The sequence below is a fragment of the Sander vitreus genome, chromosome 6 (assembly GCF_031162955.1).
Source record: "Sander vitreus isolate 19-12246 chromosome 6, sanVit1, whole genome shotgun sequence".
Classification (NCBI taxonomy): domain Eukaryota; kingdom Metazoa; phylum Chordata; class Actinopteri; order Perciformes; family Percidae; genus Sander; species Sander vitreus.
This window is the reverse complement of record NC_135860.1, coordinates 22120574-22138758: the sequence shown is the minus strand read 5'-3', so window position 1 is coordinate 22138758 and position 18185 is coordinate 22120574. Positions and strand designations below refer to the sequence as shown.

The 18185-nt window shown below is 40.0% G+C and overlaps 1 protein-coding gene across 1 annotated transcript in view; it reads left to right on the top strand.

Moving 5' to 3' along the window:
* The window catches only part of LOC144519920 (CUB and sushi domain-containing protein 3-like), a 262641-nt gene that overhangs the window by 165667 nt on the left and 78789 nt on the right, over positions 1-18185 (top strand). The window contains exons 38-46 of the mRNA XM_078253451.1: positions 2609-2727; positions 3907-3976; positions 8197-8313; positions 8547-8756; positions 9461-9649; positions 10644-10821; positions 14821-14966; positions 15548-15628; positions 16887-17000. Of these exons, the coding sequence (XP_078109577.1) occupies positions 2609-2727; positions 3907-3976; positions 8197-8313; positions 8547-8756; positions 9461-9649; positions 10644-10821; positions 14821-14966; positions 15548-15628; positions 16887-17000 (1224 nt within the window). The remainder of the gene's footprint in view (positions 1-2608; positions 2728-3906; positions 3977-8196; positions 8314-8546; positions 8757-9460; positions 9650-10643; positions 10822-14820; positions 14967-15547; positions 15629-16886; positions 17001-18185) is intronic.

The following is an 18185-nucleotide window of genomic DNA, read 5'->3' as shown; positions in this document are numbered from 1 at the left end:
AAAATTGGTGTCCTTAAAGATTGGATTTTTTCCTCATTTTTTTAATTAAGGCATTAAGATCAATTTCCAAAAGATGATTTTTTTATTCCTCTTTTTAGTCAACTTTAGCATGGATGTCCTAATTTTTTCACATGACTGTATGTGCTTATCTATTCCACTTAGGATTGAGCCATCTCCTAGAACAAATTATCTTGGGCTGAATGGAACCTGGGTCCCTGCAATCTGACATAGGTTATCATGTATCCCAGTCCAAAATTCCTGGACCTTATCACAGGACCACAGGACATGAAGTAGTTGGCTGTCCTCTGTCTTACATTTCCAACAATTTGGTGTGTCTTTCAAATCAATTCTAAACAATTTGGGGGGAGTCCAATAGAAGCGATGCATAATGCTGACACACACTTCTGACATTTCATTAGCTATATACAACCGGCAAGACATGCTGTTAAAAATATGAAGCATGTTTCATGGACAGGACTCCCTCCAGACGCAGTTGCGTACTCAGGAACAGTGGGTGTCGACCTTCTCACAGCAGGGTGCCACCAGTCCTTGCCAAAATGTGTATTCTGACAACTTGACTGGAACCCATCTGGAGCTCAAGGGTGCCGTCTGTTAGTGGGCACCCACTCTTAAACTGACCTGAGCGCAAAGGTCCATTTGTGCCCAGTTAAGACCTGGCACACTGCCTCTGGCTGGGTAAATTGGAAACTTACTTTGATTGTTTGATATCACTGATTAATGCAGGGTTTAATATATACTTACCAACAAAATGTTTTTGGTTGAAAGCCTACTGACAATCCATGAAGTTTTGTATGAGTAAGTTTATTTCTAGTGTTCTCTGTGTGACATGAATGTATAGATACATTCATAGATACTTTCTTTTTTGTTCCTGTATATAATGCAAACAGTTGTCAGAGCATCCTCTATTACAGTATTTCACCAATCCTATATTCACCTTGATTCTTTGAACCACTATTGAAGTAATAATGCACTGCATTAGGCAACTGTATTACAAAACACTACAAAGGGAAGGCCGATTGTTCCCTACAGTTAAAACAAACATGATCATTTCATGAAACAGTTATTTATAGCTGCATTGTGCTTTGATGTCAAACCTACATCATTGCAGCCTTTCACTATAGGCAGCTCTTTCATGAATTGCATCACCAAATCTCCTTGAATCAATTTCATATTAATTTGTCAACGTCATACTTTATTTAAACCCACATATGACAACACTTTAAAGAATCCACCCACTCACCTTGTGCAGTAGCTCTTCTTTAGTTGTTGTATCTGTGAATATCTGTCATATTGCTTCCTGCTCTGCACCTCTTAGGTTACTGTCTCCTCCCACCCAAATATCCTCTCTAAATATCACTAGATGCTCAGTGGAGTGGCCACTGCTGCTACTCAGTGCTCTGAAGAGTTGCCTATAAATTGTTCTGAATCTTTTGTGGCCATTTCAGCTGATATGTTTACATTCATCCACCCACCTACCTGTGGGTAGATTAACTCTTTGAGTGGGCTTGTGTGTGAATGTTTGTACATTTGTGTGTATTTTTCTTTTTTGAGGACTGTGTGTATGTGTTATCTGTGCCTACACATATGTTGGGATACATTGGTCTTATTTTTGTTGCTGGGTTAGAATATCCTTTCCACTACCTTTCACCCTACGGCCTGCTTAATAATTATGCGTCATGGAAAGAACTTCTGCATGAATGTGTATGTGCTTTTACAAAGGTCTCCTTTCTTTCATTTATGTATTACTGGTGCAGCAGCACAACAGCCAATTTTAATAGTGAATTTAAACAACCTATTGACAGATGACTTGACAGTTGAAAACTTCCAAAATTAAAAATGTTTCCATTGCTACTTTTCACTGAGTAACAGCGTGTAATGGGCATATCAATAATGAAGTATTGTGAAGTAATGTGAGATATTTGCTTCTCTGCCTGCAGTTGTGAATTGTATATGTATTTATTGAGTCTCCTCTAGGACATATTATTCTGAAACTGTAGAATATATTTTCTGTCTGTAAAAGTGGCTGTAGCTTAAATTAACCTCAAATTAACTTACATTACACAGCCCATAGCTGGGATCACCATTGCTTTTAACCGAATAAAACACATTATCAGGTATCTCGGTACCTGGCAAGTGGCACTGTAATCACTTTGTTCCAGTGGAGCTCAATGCTTCTGTCAAGGATTGCTTTGTAATTTCACAGTGATCGCTTCAGATCACAGTCAGAAGGATTTTGCGATTACAGCCACCAGTAGAATAGATTTGTGACTTGTTCCAGTTTCTAAATGTTATGATGATGGGAAGGAGAAAAAAAAAAAAAAAAAAAACGTACTCAATTATTGTGCAAGCACATTAAAATGAGGCACTGTGTAATTACATGTTTTTAAATATTTGGTTTTAATTAAATGTTTCCCTTTTCTCTATAGGTATTAGGTCGTTAAGTGTAAATGTTGCCATTAATTATACAATGGATTTTCAACAATTAAACAATAACAAATGTGTTGAGCAGTTGCAGGTTTTGATTATACCTATTATGTGCAGAAGAATGATCGCTGTCTACACTTGTGTGTTGTGACTCTGTCCTAAGCAATAGGTTTGGATTCGTGCCCAGAGCCGCTGCCTCCCAGTAACGGCCAGAAAGTGGGCGACCGCTACACTGTGGGTGACATGGTTTCCTTCCAATGTGATCAAGGCTTCTCCTTACAGGTAGGTGAAAGCATACAGTGCTGGTAAAGCAGATATCCAGCTCTTTTATGGTTATGATAAGTGAATCATATCTACCTGCCTGGAGTGACAATTTTTAAGGGAATACCCCCAAAGGCTGAGTCTGTCAAGGCAGCGTTACTAAGTACTTTTTCTATGTAATTTGTGTGTGTGTGAGCGGAAACAGTATTTACAGAAAAGAAAATGTGTGAATGCACAAGGGTGAGGTAACTGTCCATGTATTTAAGTTTGCATCTTTATTGTGTGTACGTTGCTTGCGTGCTTCTCTGCTTGGATGTTCGTGTGTTCATGTGCACCTGTTACAAAGAAGCTATAACTTTCCCCAATCCTCCTCGAGTAGATACTGTAGCTCTGGCGTTTTGAGCTGTAGAACCCTCCAACGCCATGGGCGATGGATTGTGTTAACAGTCGCCTCACTAATCCCACACCGATTTTTCTTCATGTCTCGGGCATTCACTTCTTTTCACATTCTCTCTGGACCAACCAGCAACTTCTTACACACATCTTAAGGCTGAGTGTCTGAACACCATAAATAGACCAGAGGCCATTGTAGACAAAAACACAAGTCTTTTGAGTTCACGTGTATGTGTGTAGTACAACTGTGTAAACACAACCATGCTTAAGTAGATGTTTTCAGGTTTGACATTAGTGTACGAGCTGGCTGGAGAAAACACATGTATTAATACATTTTACTAGCAGCTTAGCTGCAGGAAACATCCAGACTGCACTACATTTTGAAAGGATCAAAACAACAATAGTGCTAAGAATATTTTACAAATGATAACCTGCAATATATTTATCACTTTTCATGATATTGTTGTATCTAACAGAAAACAAGTGTGGAAGTAGGATGTTTGTCTTTTCTAGAACACATCTCTCAGTAGTCTAGTAGTCAGTACTCTTGCTGCCCAGCTAGCAGCAAGAGGTCCCTCTCCTACTCTTGATACCATCAAATATTTACACACAAGACCTTGAAAATAGGATTGTGAGAAATCCAAAAATCTGACTGTTGACCAATTCCAACGATCCACAGGACAGAGATAACATCTGCTTGCAGAAGACCTGTCTGTTAGATCTCTTGGTGGCCCTTCTTTTTTCTTTTAAATTGCACTGTATTTTGGAGGTGGTGAATATATTGTTTTTGTTTGTTTTCCTGAACAGGGTAATGCATATATTACCTGCATGCCTGGCCCCGTCAGAAGGTGGAATTACCCTGTGCCTCTGTGTTTAGGTAATGTATTATTTGATACAGTCTGACATTGCCAGCGTGCAGGCCTTCAATGATGTGCCAAATGCCAAAACCATATTTGTTGCATCAAACACAGATTCTGTCTATTTTTTGTCTTTTGCCATTCATTTTTTCTCATTGACTTTTTCCTTGTTTATCTTTTTTTACAATACTTTACTCATGCACAGCCACACAATAGATCAATATCCTCACAGAGGACTTGTATTAGAGAAAGCAACAATTTCATTGTAAGACTAGGGTAGGGGATGATGGGTGGGCGTGGAGGCTTGAGGGGTGGGGATTATGAATTTTCTGTTTTCCCCTTCAGTTGAAAATCAATAAGGCTTTGCACCATCTCAGTGTGTTGTTTGATTTCTGATGCCTCTGATGAGAGTCTCTACTCTCTCTCGACACTTCCTCTAAAGTTGATTGCCACAGTGACGGATTCCAGAGATTACTAAGGAAGCGTACCACTTTCTCTTTTGACACCTTGATTGTTCTGTTGCCCCCAATTACACATGTATATAAACTTACGCACACACACACACACACACACACACACACACACACACACACACACACACACACACACACACACACACACACACACACACTAGTGTGAACACGCCCTTACAGTAAGTAGCACACAGGCGCTTGCACATGCATGCACGCACTCACTGCACTCTTCATGTAAATGTCCTGTCCCTTGGTTTTCACAGTTCACTGCAGACATACAGGTGCTGGTCATATAATTAGAATATCATGAAAAAGTTGATTTATTTCAGTAATTCCATTCAAAAAGTGAAACTTGTATAATGTATACATTCATTCCACACAGACTGATATATTTCAAGTGTTTATTTCTTTTAATTTTGATGATCATAACTGACAACTAATGAAAACCCCAAATTCAGTACCTCAGAAAATTAGAATATTGTGACAAGGTTCAATATTGAAGACACCTGGTGCCACACTCTAATCAGCTAATTAACTCAAAACACCTGCAAAGGCCTTTAAGTGGTCTCTCAGTCTAGTTCTGTAGGCTACACAACCATGGGGAAGACTGCTGACTTGACAGCTGTCCAAAAGACGACCATTGATACTTTGCACAAGGAGGGCAAGACACAAAAGGTCGTTGCTAAAGAGGCTGGCTGTTCACAGAGCTCTGTGTCCAAGCACATTAATAGAGAGGCGAAGGGAAGGAAAAGATGTGGTAGAAAAAAAGTGTACAAGCAATAGGGATAACCGCACCCTGGAGAGGATTGTGAAACAAAACCCATTCAAAAATGTGGGGGAGATTCACAAAGAGTGGACTGCAGCTGGAGTCAGTGCTTCAAGAACCACCACGCACAGACGTATGCAAGACATGGGTTTCAGCTGTCGCATTCCTTGTGTCAAGCCATTTCTGAATAAGACACAGCATCAGAAGTGTCTCGCCTGGGCTAAAGACAAAAAGGACTGGACTGCTGCTGAGTGGTCCAAAGTTATGTTCTCTGATGAAAGTAAATTTTACATTTCCTTTGGAAATCAAGGTCCCAGAGTCTGGAGGAAGAGAGGAGAGGCACAGAATCCACGTTGCTTGAAGTCCAGTGTAAAGTTTCCACAGTCGGTGATGGTTGGTCCACTGTGTTTTCTGAGGTCCAGGGTCAACGCAGCCGTCTACCAGGAAGTTTGAGAGCACTTCATGCTTCCTGCTGCTGACCAACTTTATGGAGATGCAGATTTCATTTTCCAACAGGACTTTGCACCTGCACACAGTGCCAAAGCTACCAGTACCTGGTTTAAGGACCATGGTATCCCTGTTCTTAATTGGCCAGCAAACTCGCCTGACCTTAACCCTATAGAAAATCTATGGGGTATTGTAAAGAAGAAGATGCGATACGCCAGACCCAACAATGCAGAAGGCCACTATCAGAGCAACCTGGGCTCTCATAACACCTGAGCAGTGCCACAGACTGATCGACTCCATGCCACGCCGCATTGTTGCAGGAATTCAGGCAAAAGGAGCCCCAACTAAGTATTGAGTGCTGTACATGCTCATACTTTTCATGTTCATACTTTTCAGTTGGCCAACATTTCTAAAAATCCTTTTTTTGTATTGGTCTTAAGTAATATTCTAATTTTCTGAGATACTGAATTTGAGGTTTTCATTAGTTGTCAGTTATAATCATCAAAATTAAAAGAAATAAACACTTGAAATATATCAGTCTGTGTGGAATGAATGTACACATTATACAAGTTTCACTTTTTGAATGGAATTACTGAAATAAATCAACTTTTTCATGATATTTTAATTATATGACCAGCACCTGTATTAACCAGCTTTACTGTTGACAGGCCTGTTCTTAAATGTGCGTGTCCGCTTGTTAGCTCAATTCCTACAGTACAGTACATCAGTGGCGGTTCTACATTGAATTACACCCTGGGCGAGACCCCCCTTCAAGCCCCCCCCCCCCTTTTAATGGGATTTATTGATTAAAAAATACAGACTATCACCAGCCTTAACCTTTAATCAATTAGTAGTTTTTTAAAGACAGAAAATACAAATTACTTTGTTGCTGCATTATGACATCACAATTACTATATTTGACTACAATATCCCTAAAAGCATATGTTGGGTGTATTTATATCAATATGGGGGTAATACTCAGGTGTCAACTTGTATATAAATTATGTGAAAATGTACCCCAGCACATACAGTAATGTGCTACGAAATGAAATAAAATGTCAATATTTCAATGGATATTCCAAATATATTTAAGACTTAGCCTATAATGAGTGTGGAGCTAATTCTCTGCTTTGGACGCATGCACGCACGCACGCACGCATGCACGCACGCACGCACACACACACGCGCATCCCATGCATGCGCCCGCGTGCGTCGCTCCTCTTTGTGAATCCTAAATAGCCGAGCCGCAGAGCTGGATGGCATCGTAGGGTGTCCGGTGCCAGACTGGAGCAAAGACCACTATAGGAGCCGTTAGCGCGGATACAACTGCCCACTGGCCTGGGAGTGCACCATCCCTTTATCACTGTTCTTTATTATCAATGTTTCATTCCTTTGAAGACATTTCGCAGAGCAGCATTGTCTTTTTTTTACCAAGTTGGATTGCTTTCGTGAACTTCTACTATGTAGCCTACTTTTAGTTCTCAACACAGAGTCTGTTTCAACCCCCCCTCCTCTTTCCCATTCCCCACACAATGAAATGATAGATAATAGAAAAACTGCTTCGCAGCGCAGAGGATTTTATTTATTTATTTTTTTAAGTGCTCATGCTCCCCCCCCCCATGTGTCATGAAAAAAATGCCGCCCCGGGCAGCTGCCCACTTCGCCCGTGCCAAAAACTGCTACTGCAGTACATACGCTCACCCCAGGATCTGTATTCACTTTGATGCTGATAAACTCACATAAAAGTGGTTGCATGCCCCTACACAAACAGTATAACATCCTCATAAGTTCCTCTCCTCTTATGTTCTCTTTCATTTCATACACAAACAGGTCAAGCTGGTTTCCCACACCAGCAGCACTGGTCAATTAAATTCCGAGATAGTTTTCGCCTCATTCTGGCCTTGGTTGATGGTCTCCAAAGAAATGGCAGCAATACCCCTTGTGTTTCCAACCATTTGCCACATAAATAGGCCTGTTAGGTTTGAGATGGGAAAAGGCGAAATTATGTAACTACAAATTTACATTGGTGCCTGTGGTGGCTATAATTGCATTACACCTGGGGGTTTATGTACTACTGGGGTATGTGCCACAGGAGAGGGGGATGAGTGTAACCTTCACAGCAAGCTGAAGTGTTCTCTAATTCACAGTCACAGAAGAGAGGTGGGGTGTTGGAGGGGGAGGGTGAAGTAATCACTGCCACCGCTGAGCAAAACTGTGGTGCTGTATTGAAAATCGACTCCCTCATTTATTTTAATTTAAAGCACCACCAAACAAGGAATGTGCATGAGTCTTATCTTTTCACGGATGCCCTTATGGAGCATAATCCCCACAGTCAAACAGAGATGTGCATGCACAAGTCACAGATAGCTCAAACACCAGAGACATAATCACATAAGCATATATTGCATATATAAGCATACACAATAATTGTGCATGTACTGAAACCCACAGACACAATGCTCTTTGCCTCCCATTGATTGTTTTTCTTTGTTTTCCCATGGAGCCATTCTGTGGAGAAGTGACATGTTCTTTCTCCTTGGTTGCTCTCCCTTAGCTCAGTGTGGCGGCTCTATGACAGACTTCAGCGGCGTCATCCTCAGCCCAGGCTTCCCAGGGAATTACCAGAGCAGCCTGGACTGCAGCTGGAGAGTTCAACTCCCTATTGGCTTCGGTCTGTCATCCCCCTTCTGTCTTTCCTTTCTTCTTCTCCCCTCTCTTTTTCTTTTTTGTTCTGCTTGCTTTAATGTCTTTTCTGCTGCTTGGTCCTGCATTGTTCTGTTAACGTCTCTCCTCTTCTCTCGACTTCTTATTGTGTTAAAAAAAGATCCTTCTAGTTTTATGCATACTACTTTATTAATATATTCAGTTTGTCTCCTACATTAACCCTTTCATTCTGCTTTGTAGGGATCCATCTGCAGTTTCTAAACTTCTCCACAGAGCCTGTTCATGACTATCTGGAGGTGCGCAGTGGGAACCTGGAGACAGGAACAGTGATTGATCGGTTCAGTGGCCCTGTTGTGCCCAGTTCTCTCTTTAGCACCACCCACGAGACCACTCTCTTCTTCCACAGCGACTACTCCCAGAACAAGCATGGCTTCCACATTGTCTATCAGGGTGAGGAGCAAATATGGGTCCTTATGGTAAAGTTTAAAATGTTTTTTTTTGTTTTTTTTTATCATAGCAGCAGTTGAAAAATGGAAAGAAGAGTTTGCTAATAGAACACTTAAAAGACCATCAATCAGGTTAGATACAGACCAGGGACAAAGATTAGTCTTGCAAAGCAGACTCGTTCCCTGAGGTTGTAAGATTACAAAAGGTTAAAGAATAAAGAAAAATAAATCAATGCTGACCTCCGCTGAGACATTCAATAGCACATATCCTTGAATAGTAATAGTGTCAGCTATGTGAGTGGGGTATTTTATGTGTTAGAGCCAATGTGGATAATAATAATTAGTTATATACTAACAATATAACAAAACTTTGAATTTTAGCTTTTTAGACAAAACCTAAATAAACAATTTTGAATTTTAATTTCATTTAAATGTTAACATTTCATGAAGAGAGAACTATATTTTGGGGCTTCAACCACCATAGGTAGGAGGTATGTTTTTACACATAATAATATAGGCAATCTGGTGATTAGATTTCACCAGTGATGCAAGGTTAGCTGCTCTTAACAGCTCACTAGCCAGGCTTTGGTTCTTTGAGGTCACCATAGATATTATATAGTATTATAATGGTAGTGTTTTATTATTTGCTTCCTAGAGTCTGCGTTTCATAAACCTTCTCTTCTGTGTGTGCTTTTGTTAATCCCCCAGCATATGAGCTACAGAGGTGTCCGGACCCACGACCGTTTCGTAACGGCATAGTGATCGGTCAGGACTACAGTGTGGGGATGACCATTTCCTTTGAATGCCTTCCAGGTTACACTCTGCTTGGAGAGCCATCTCTCACATGTCTGCATGGAGTCAGCAGAAACTGGAATCACCCCATACCTCGCTGCGAAGGTGACTGGCTAGTGCCTCTTCTAAAAAAAAAAAAAACAGGTGTTTTCTCTCCTGTGTTGTTTATGTGCAGAAGACCTAAATTCTTCCTCCAAATATCCTACATTTACAGTATCAACAAATTATATTTATCGGTCAGTAAATGCCTTTTATTTGATTAATTTTTTGACGGATTACCCAAATTTAGTGGGGAGACTCTTAAATAACTGTATGCTAACAAATCCTTGTGAAAGTCATGCATGCTGCTTTCTGAGAAGCAGACAAAAATTAAGACGGAGGTGCTTTTTAATTGACATTACCCACTAAAATAAGGTCTTTGAAGTTATTTTGAATAGACGAATATAGGTACTTGAGTCTGCTTTAGTCCTATCTTTTATTCTAGCACGTTAAAGCATCCGACTCACTTTTACCACCAATGTAGCACCATTTCACTGAACTATACATTGACACAGCCCACACATAGATATATGGAGCATTGGCAAATCTTTCTTACAAAGCTGATTATGCCTGTCTTTGTTGTAAATTTCAAATTATGGGTTTCCTCTTATCAGTTAAGTCAAGCGGTAACATGCGTTTTAAGTCCACAACAGATATTTGTCAGAGAAAGTGGTAAATAGTTTTGTCTCTTCCGTAGACACCGTATTGTCCTTGTCAAGTTAACAGTCCTTTTTTTGGATCCCGAGGGCAGCGCTTTGGCTTTGACTCCAAGTTCAAAGTCAAACTTTAACACATTCCCTCTGAAGGCATATGACGGGGGAGTTTTAGTGTCTGAACTACTTAGTGTCATCAAGTTCACGACATCCAGTAACCATCCCCTGCAGTTGTATCTAACAGGTGCATAGTATCTCAGTGATAACCACATAACACGCAGTTAGGGTTTGTTTCATCAACAGTTAGTGGCGATACAGTCATAAAGCAAGTTTTATGACTTGAGATAAATCAAAGACTGGCCTTCTTTTTTTATCCAGCCTCTCTGATTTTTTTTCCATCCCTCAAGCTCTTTGTGGTGGGAATGTAACATCCATGAATGGCACAATTTACTCACCTGGACACCCAGCCGAGTATCCACACTTCCAGGACTGCTTGTGGACTGTCAGAGTACCTCCTGGGTATGGCATCTACATCAATTTCTCTGTTATCAATACAGAGGCAATCTACGATTACATCACTGTGTGGTAAGTTCTCATTTCTCTCTCAGTATGACATTATTCATCAATCATCATCTTAGGGCGCACACCAAACATGCACGGTTTTCTGTATATACAGAGCTGCATACAGAGTAATGTTGACAATTAGTGGGAAGCAGTCTTTCTCAATTAATAGTGATGTTTGGTGAAGCTTTAGAAACCAGTGGCAGATTTTACAAGTAATACTGAGCAGTGAGCCACAAAATATACAGTGCTCAGCATAAATGAGTACACCCATGCTAAATTTGACTAAAAAGAGGAATAAAGAAATCATCTTTTGGAAATTGATCTTAATGCCTTAATTAAAAAAATTGGAAAAATCCAACCTTTAAGGACACCAATTTTTATTGTGAATGAATAATGTAACGGAAATAAATAAATGTTTTTCCTTAAAATACAGTGGGCATAAGTGAGTACACCCCTATGTTAAATTCCCATAGAGGCAGGCAGATTTGTATTTTTAAAGGCCAGTTATTACATGGATCCAGGATACTATGCATCCTGATAAAGTTCCCTTGGCCTTTGGAATTAAAATAGCCCCACATCATCACATACCCTTCATCATACCTAGAGACTGGCATGGGGTACTTTCCATAAAATCATCTCTCAATGCAAATCAAACCAGCTATTCGGCTAACCGACGATAAAAAACATGCCACCTCTCTATGAGATGCTGGACAGCGTCCTTCCTATGGAAAGTACCCCATGTCAATCTCTAGCTAATGGGTGTCCTTAAAGGTTGGATTTTTCCTCATTTTTTTAATTAAGGCATTAAGTTCAATTTCCAAAAGATGATTTTTTTATTCCTCTTTTTAGTCAAATTTAGTATATTAATAACTGAAAGTTCTCCCACTATTTTATCAAATGCTGATATAACGCCACACTCACAACCACACCCTGTTCTGGTTATATTTCATTTATAAAGTAAAGCAAAAAAAGCTGCATGCAATGTTAACAAAATGTTAAGGCCATAGGCCAGTTGGACAAGTTTTGCTCACAGCTTTTGATGTGACACCCATATTAGTTGATACAACAGCCATCCAAATACCTTTTTCTGGATATCTGTGGATAGTTTTTTTCTTACAGCCCCTTGCTAAAACAAAATAGATTGTGGTGTGTGATGAAATAAAAGAAACTGAAGTTAATTTTCAGTCACTGTGTGCCTCTCCTCCCCAGTGAGTTTTACGTAAAAAGACATAAATATGTGCAAGCATGGAAACATCACCTTAGTATGTAGAACTTGAACTCTTGTCAAATAATTTTAGAGCAGTAAACTACTTTATACTACCTGCCTGTTATCAGTCCAGCAACTGTCACTCCCTCGTCCTCCCTCTACCTTTCTGTTGCCTCTGTGTAGTATAGTAAGCCCCAGGCAGTCATGGAGCTGTCCTCATGGGTGAGAGAGGAGGGAAATTCCTTCTAGCATATGGGGTTACTATTCACAGTATGAGAGGAGGGAGCTACTGGCACTACTGTTTTCAAATGAAATAGCGCATAAACAATTTTTTTCCCTGATGGCAACATTTCATTTCCCTGCCTGACTGCCGTCTCCCATTTTGCTGATCATTCTGAAATGAAACTGCAATAAGACTTTTTTTAATATATAAGATATTAAAGGTACACACACATACAAAAAAGCATTTAGTGTACATCATTCACGTGAATAGGCCTGGAGCCATCCGAATGTGCCAGTAATGAAATACTTTTCTCTGAAATGGCATTTATATATAATTGAAATAGAAAAGCACTGTCTTGTGGCATGAATCTTGCTTTTTATCCACAGAGAAAAGTAGCATGTTGTTTGTTCCTACATGCTACATCACATCCAAAAACCTAATTTAAGCTCTCATTAGCAGAGGTGCTTTTGTGTTCTGTGCTGTCAGCAGCTAATGCATACCTCATAAATGGCTCCACTGCAAGTGACACGTTCTGTTATCATCCCACAGCCATCCACCCATCTATTCATCTTGGGGTATGGCATAGGGAGAAATGTTCATGGTAAATGTAGTTTAACATTGCAATAGTGAAACATGTCATGATAGAGTAAGTGACCTGAACAAATCAATTTAGATAAAATGTGTTTGTATATATAATGATTAGGTGGAAATGCCTGTTTTCCCTTATCTAGTGAATTAGATACCTGACAAATTAAGTTACATCATGACATAGATGCAAAAATCCTATATATATCCGCTAATGGCATAAATTAGTCCTGCTCATGCTACATTGCTCTCAACAGAGCTAAAGATAATAATGGGTTTACCTACCTTAGTAGAAACAGTATAGAAAAACTCCAGAGGTTGCCAAATCTTAATCATCTCACAGTATGTGTATTGTCAAATTTGCCAACCTTACAGCTATCTGTCCATCCATCCATTTTCAGCAACTTCCCTCCAACTCCCAATGAGGGATCCTGAGGTCCACACAGCTCAGCTAGAATATATAAGCATGTTCTGGGTCTGCCCCCGGGTCTCTTCTTCCAGTTGGTCGTGCCTGACATAGTTCCACAGGGAGGCTTCCCAGAGGCATCCTCATTAGCCGTTTGAACTGCCTCAACTGGCTCTTTTCAGGAGGAGCACTAGAGCAGCAGGTGTACTTCGTGCTCCTCCCAAATATCCCGCTTCTCACTCTCAGACCTCAACCTGCCCTGGTAGCTCATTTCAGCTCTTTGTATCCGTAAATTGAGAACTTCACCTTCAGGCTTAGCTCCATTTTCAACATGACGTTTCAGTACTATGCCACTTGTCAATTTCACACTACATTGTACCTTCATTCAGGAACAAGGCCCATAGATACTTAAACTCTTTCACTTGAGGCTGCAACCCCAACTGGCAAGGGTGGATGCTATCCAAGAGCTGCTTCAGACACGACAGGCTGACAACATTTAGGGCCTTCAGCTTCTCAGGGTGAATCTCATCCACTGGCATCATGCCAATAACTATTTCAGTGACTGTTACTGCCCCTGGCCTCTTCTCTTTTTATCCAACTTTATTAGTTAAGTGCTTTAAAACAACCAAAGTTGACCAAAGTGCTGTACAGAAGAATAAATAAAAGATCATAAATAAAAGTTATCTGTTTTGTAATTTATAGTTGCCTTAAGGAGTTGGTTGATTTGTTACCATCACTCTAAACATCACATCTTTGCCACATGTTGATTGCTCTATGACATTCTGTGTAATTCAAGTTTTTTTAAGTGTAGACATGTCATTGAACTGGAGATAAGCTGCCATGTACTGTAGTTACAGTAATGTGGGTATACACTCCTATGGACATACTCACCCTTCACAGTTAACAACCTAATCTCCATAAAGAGTGAAAATCCAAAAGGTCAATAAGATTAAATTAAATTTTGATTCCCAGGGCTACAGTTCCTTATATGTCATGTTATTAAGTTAAGGGCTTTAGGACTTTGTGATAACTATCAATGCATTTTTTAAACACTTTTATCCTTCCAGAGTCGCAGGGGCTGAAGCCTAGTGAAAACCAGACACCATCATTATGTACATACACATACAGAATATTAACAGTCTCAACTAAATTTAAAGGAATGTTTTGCAAGTAAAAAAGAGGTCACAAAAACGGTTTTTAATTCTTTTAAATTTTGTATGTATTCTTTATCATTGATTTTTTTCCTCAAAAACTTTATTCCGCATCATTATGTAACGTGGCTGGAGGAGGCAAAAGTTTCCGTGCTTTACTGCCTCTTCAGTTAACATATACTCAACTTCTACTTTGACACTGTTGATTAATGTAAAACGTTTTCTCAGGTCTTCAGAATGACTGCTCGGGGATAACTAGACCTGCTCTTTGATCCCAGCAAGTTATTACTTGTATTTATTTATAAATAATTTTCTCTCTCTCTCTCTCTCTCTCTCTCTCTCTCTCTCTCTCTCTCTCTCTCTCTGCCGTCCTCCTCCCTTCACTTGTTCAATCTCTCTCTTTCCTTCCCGCCTCACAACCTCCACTCCTTCCACCTCTCTGTATCAGGGATGGACCCGACCAGGCCTCGCCTCAAATCGGTCAGTTCAGTGGCAACTCCGTACAGGAGGGCGTGTCCACCACTGCCAATCAGATCCTCATCAAATTCCACAGCGACTTCAGCACCAGCGGCTTCTTTGTTCTTCATTATTACGGTAACCTCCCCTTTGATACCAGCTAAGTAAAGACCTTGTCCCACACTGCTGTAATGACCCTTGAATTCATTCAAATTCATTTGATCTTCACTTCTCCACATTGCTGGGACCATAGTGTAGTAATGAAGATCACAAGAGAACAGAGGGATACTGGAATGCCTTTAATTTTCCATCTTTTATGAGTCCTTTGGTCTTTCTCATTTTGCTACATGGTATTGCTTCCAGTTGTGTGTAATGATAAATGATGAATGCCTTCTTATGCCTGTTTTTCTCCTGCACTATTAAAACACCCCTTAAAAAAGAAGTTGATTAATATTAAAATGTCCCCCATCTCAGCTAAATTAGTGATTGTTTTTTGATGATCATCAACAGTGATAGGTGGCAATTTATGATCTAATCAAGATTCATCATGATGGGAGAGTAAATAATGTGCTGCAGTGCTGCAGTTGAATAGAAAATACATATACACACTCGCTCTCTCTCTCTCTCTCTCTCTCTCTCTCTCTCTCTCTCTCTCTCTCACATACTTGAGTGCACATATACACTGTTGCAGATTTCAGTATTTGTTCTCTCTCCAACAGCATACCAGCTGAGAACATGTCAGCCACCCCCTCCTGTTGCCAATGCCACTATCTTAACCAATGATGACGAGTTTGAAATAGGTTTGTCTTATTTTATTTTGCTTGTTTACTGACCAGGGACGATGCGTAATAAAATACATTTGCACCAGGCATAAGGTAATTTGCTCGGACAGCCCTGGACAGAGGAAAGAAATGGGTTTAGACAAATGGTTAGACATTAATTTATTAATTAATTTGCCTGTCGGTTGAATCTTTTATTTGTTCTTTGAAACCATTGTTTGAATGTTTAGAGCTTTGCTTTAACAGCCTTGTCTGTAGTACATATTAATTTGGGCGTATACATTTTTCTAATATTAATTTAGTACTGTCAAACGATTACAATATTTAATCGCGATCACATTAATGTCATAGTTAATTCGCAATTAATCGCACATTTTTATCTATTCTAAATGTCCCTTGATTTCTTTTTTTCCCATTATTTTTTCTCATTTTAATGCTCTTATCAACATGGAAAAGTGGATCGGCCTGGCTTTGTGCTTTTGTCGCCTGGCTTTGACGAGGGGGCGGAGAATTCGCATCAGCTGTGTGCTTGGCCATCAAGTGGTATTTCAGACTGGACGTGCTGCGATGATAGCTCAGTTCACGACAAAACACACAGATCACTTTGGTCTTGTCAATGGAACCATTTGGCAACAAAACATATACATATATATATATATATATATATATATATATATATATATATATATATATATATATATATATATATATATATATATAAAAATACTGGCACTAGACAGATGTTTTTGCAACTTCATTCTATCATTTAACCTGCAATGTGCTTTTGTCTAGATTTCTTGCCCTTTGTTCTTCCTTATTGTATTTCTTTCTTTTGAGTTTTTCTTGCAATTAAATATTAGTTTGAGGGACGGTCTAATTAGCTCTTCATTCGTTTGTATTGTATATCAGAAGTGAGTCAGAATTTAAAATCATATGGCTAGTGGCGGCCTTACTTTGTGCGTGTGTGTGCGTGCGCACGCACCTATAATGAAGTGCCTTCAGTACTCCAGCTGGCTAAGGGGATGTCAATCTTCATTAGAAAATGTGTTGTTGATTACTGTTTCAAGTGCTGGTGCTGAGAAGGCTTTTACTAACAGCTCTGTGGGGATGCTTGTTTGTGTGTGTGTGTGTGTGTGTGTGTGTGTGTGTGTGTGTGTGTGTGTGTGTGTGTGGGTGTGTGGTTGTGGTTTGGTGGGCGGATGAATGTATGGATATGTTTTTCATATCGTCTCCTGGACCGTATGGGTTTGTATGATTGCGTGTGTAAATGACCTCACAGGGGACATCATTCGGTACTCGTGCCTGCCGGGCTTCACCTTGGTGGGCAGTGAGATTCTGACCTGTCGACTTGGAGAGCGGCTACAGATGGATGGACCCCCACCAGTCTGTCAAGGTTGGTTTTCTTCAATGTATGAGTGGGTATGGATATGTTTTCTGTGTGGCTTCATGAATGCTGTGTGTTTGTGTACGTTTCCTCTCAATGTGTGGGCACATGCACTCGCATTTATGTGTATGCGTATTATGTGTGTGCTAGACGCCACTCTGCCAAGGTTGCTTGCAGTCAGCAGCACCCACTTTTGATGCATCATTTAACAGACTGCCAGCAGGGCCCTTTCTAGAAGGCTTCTGGTGGCAAACTGCATCTCTATTCTAATTTGTCAAGACTCAGAGTTGGAATACTACTGACCCACAATCATAGACCTGCACTCCCCTAGAACCAGCACTTGGCTGTGAGGGATCAGTGTGAAACAGATTACAGATCAGCAGGTTTCATCGACATGTTTTTTTTTGCAATGTAACAAGGTAGATGGAGGCCAGTCATAGCTGTTTATTCCATAGAAAGATCTTATATTTTACCACTTAATCCCTGCTGAAATGGCCCAATGGCTTTAATTGATGTAAAATGTCTTTGTAGCCATGCTTTTTCAGAAGATAGATTTTCAAAATGGAAGCAAAGGAAAATACATCTGTGGTGTCTGCATCAGAGATTTTGTTTTGACCAAAAAACAAATGCCCTCTGCCTGTCATGCCAATACATCTCTGCCGCAGACAACAGCGCAATCTGAAGTCTGCTATTCCCTGTGGATAGGCATCTTTTGAAGGGCCCTGAAGTCCTTTGTCTAGTCTTGAGTTGATGAACATTTCTGTCTTTTTATTTCTAGAAACTATGAGTAATTGCATTGGACTTGTGATCAAGCCATGATGGATGCTCGACAGACCCAGAGCCTGCATCCATAAAGCATCTTAGAATAGGACTAGTGATTTGGAACCTATTTGCTCATCCCTGGCTGTTATTATTTGATGTCTGCCTTGATGACTTGGTTCTTACCCTGTAGCGTTTTTGCGCCTGACATTGTTTGGCTCTTAGAAGAAAGTACATGGAAAGTGACACAAGTAAAGCAACACATTGTATAGTAAAACTTAAGTTGAGTGACCTGACTGGTGATCCAAGTGATTTTAAGCTACTTACATTCCTATACTCATAAAGGCTACATGCAGCACTGCCAATGAATAGTTCTATTAGTGTATGCACAAAGGTCAAAGAGACCAAAACGTGGCAATTTCATCAAATTTGCGT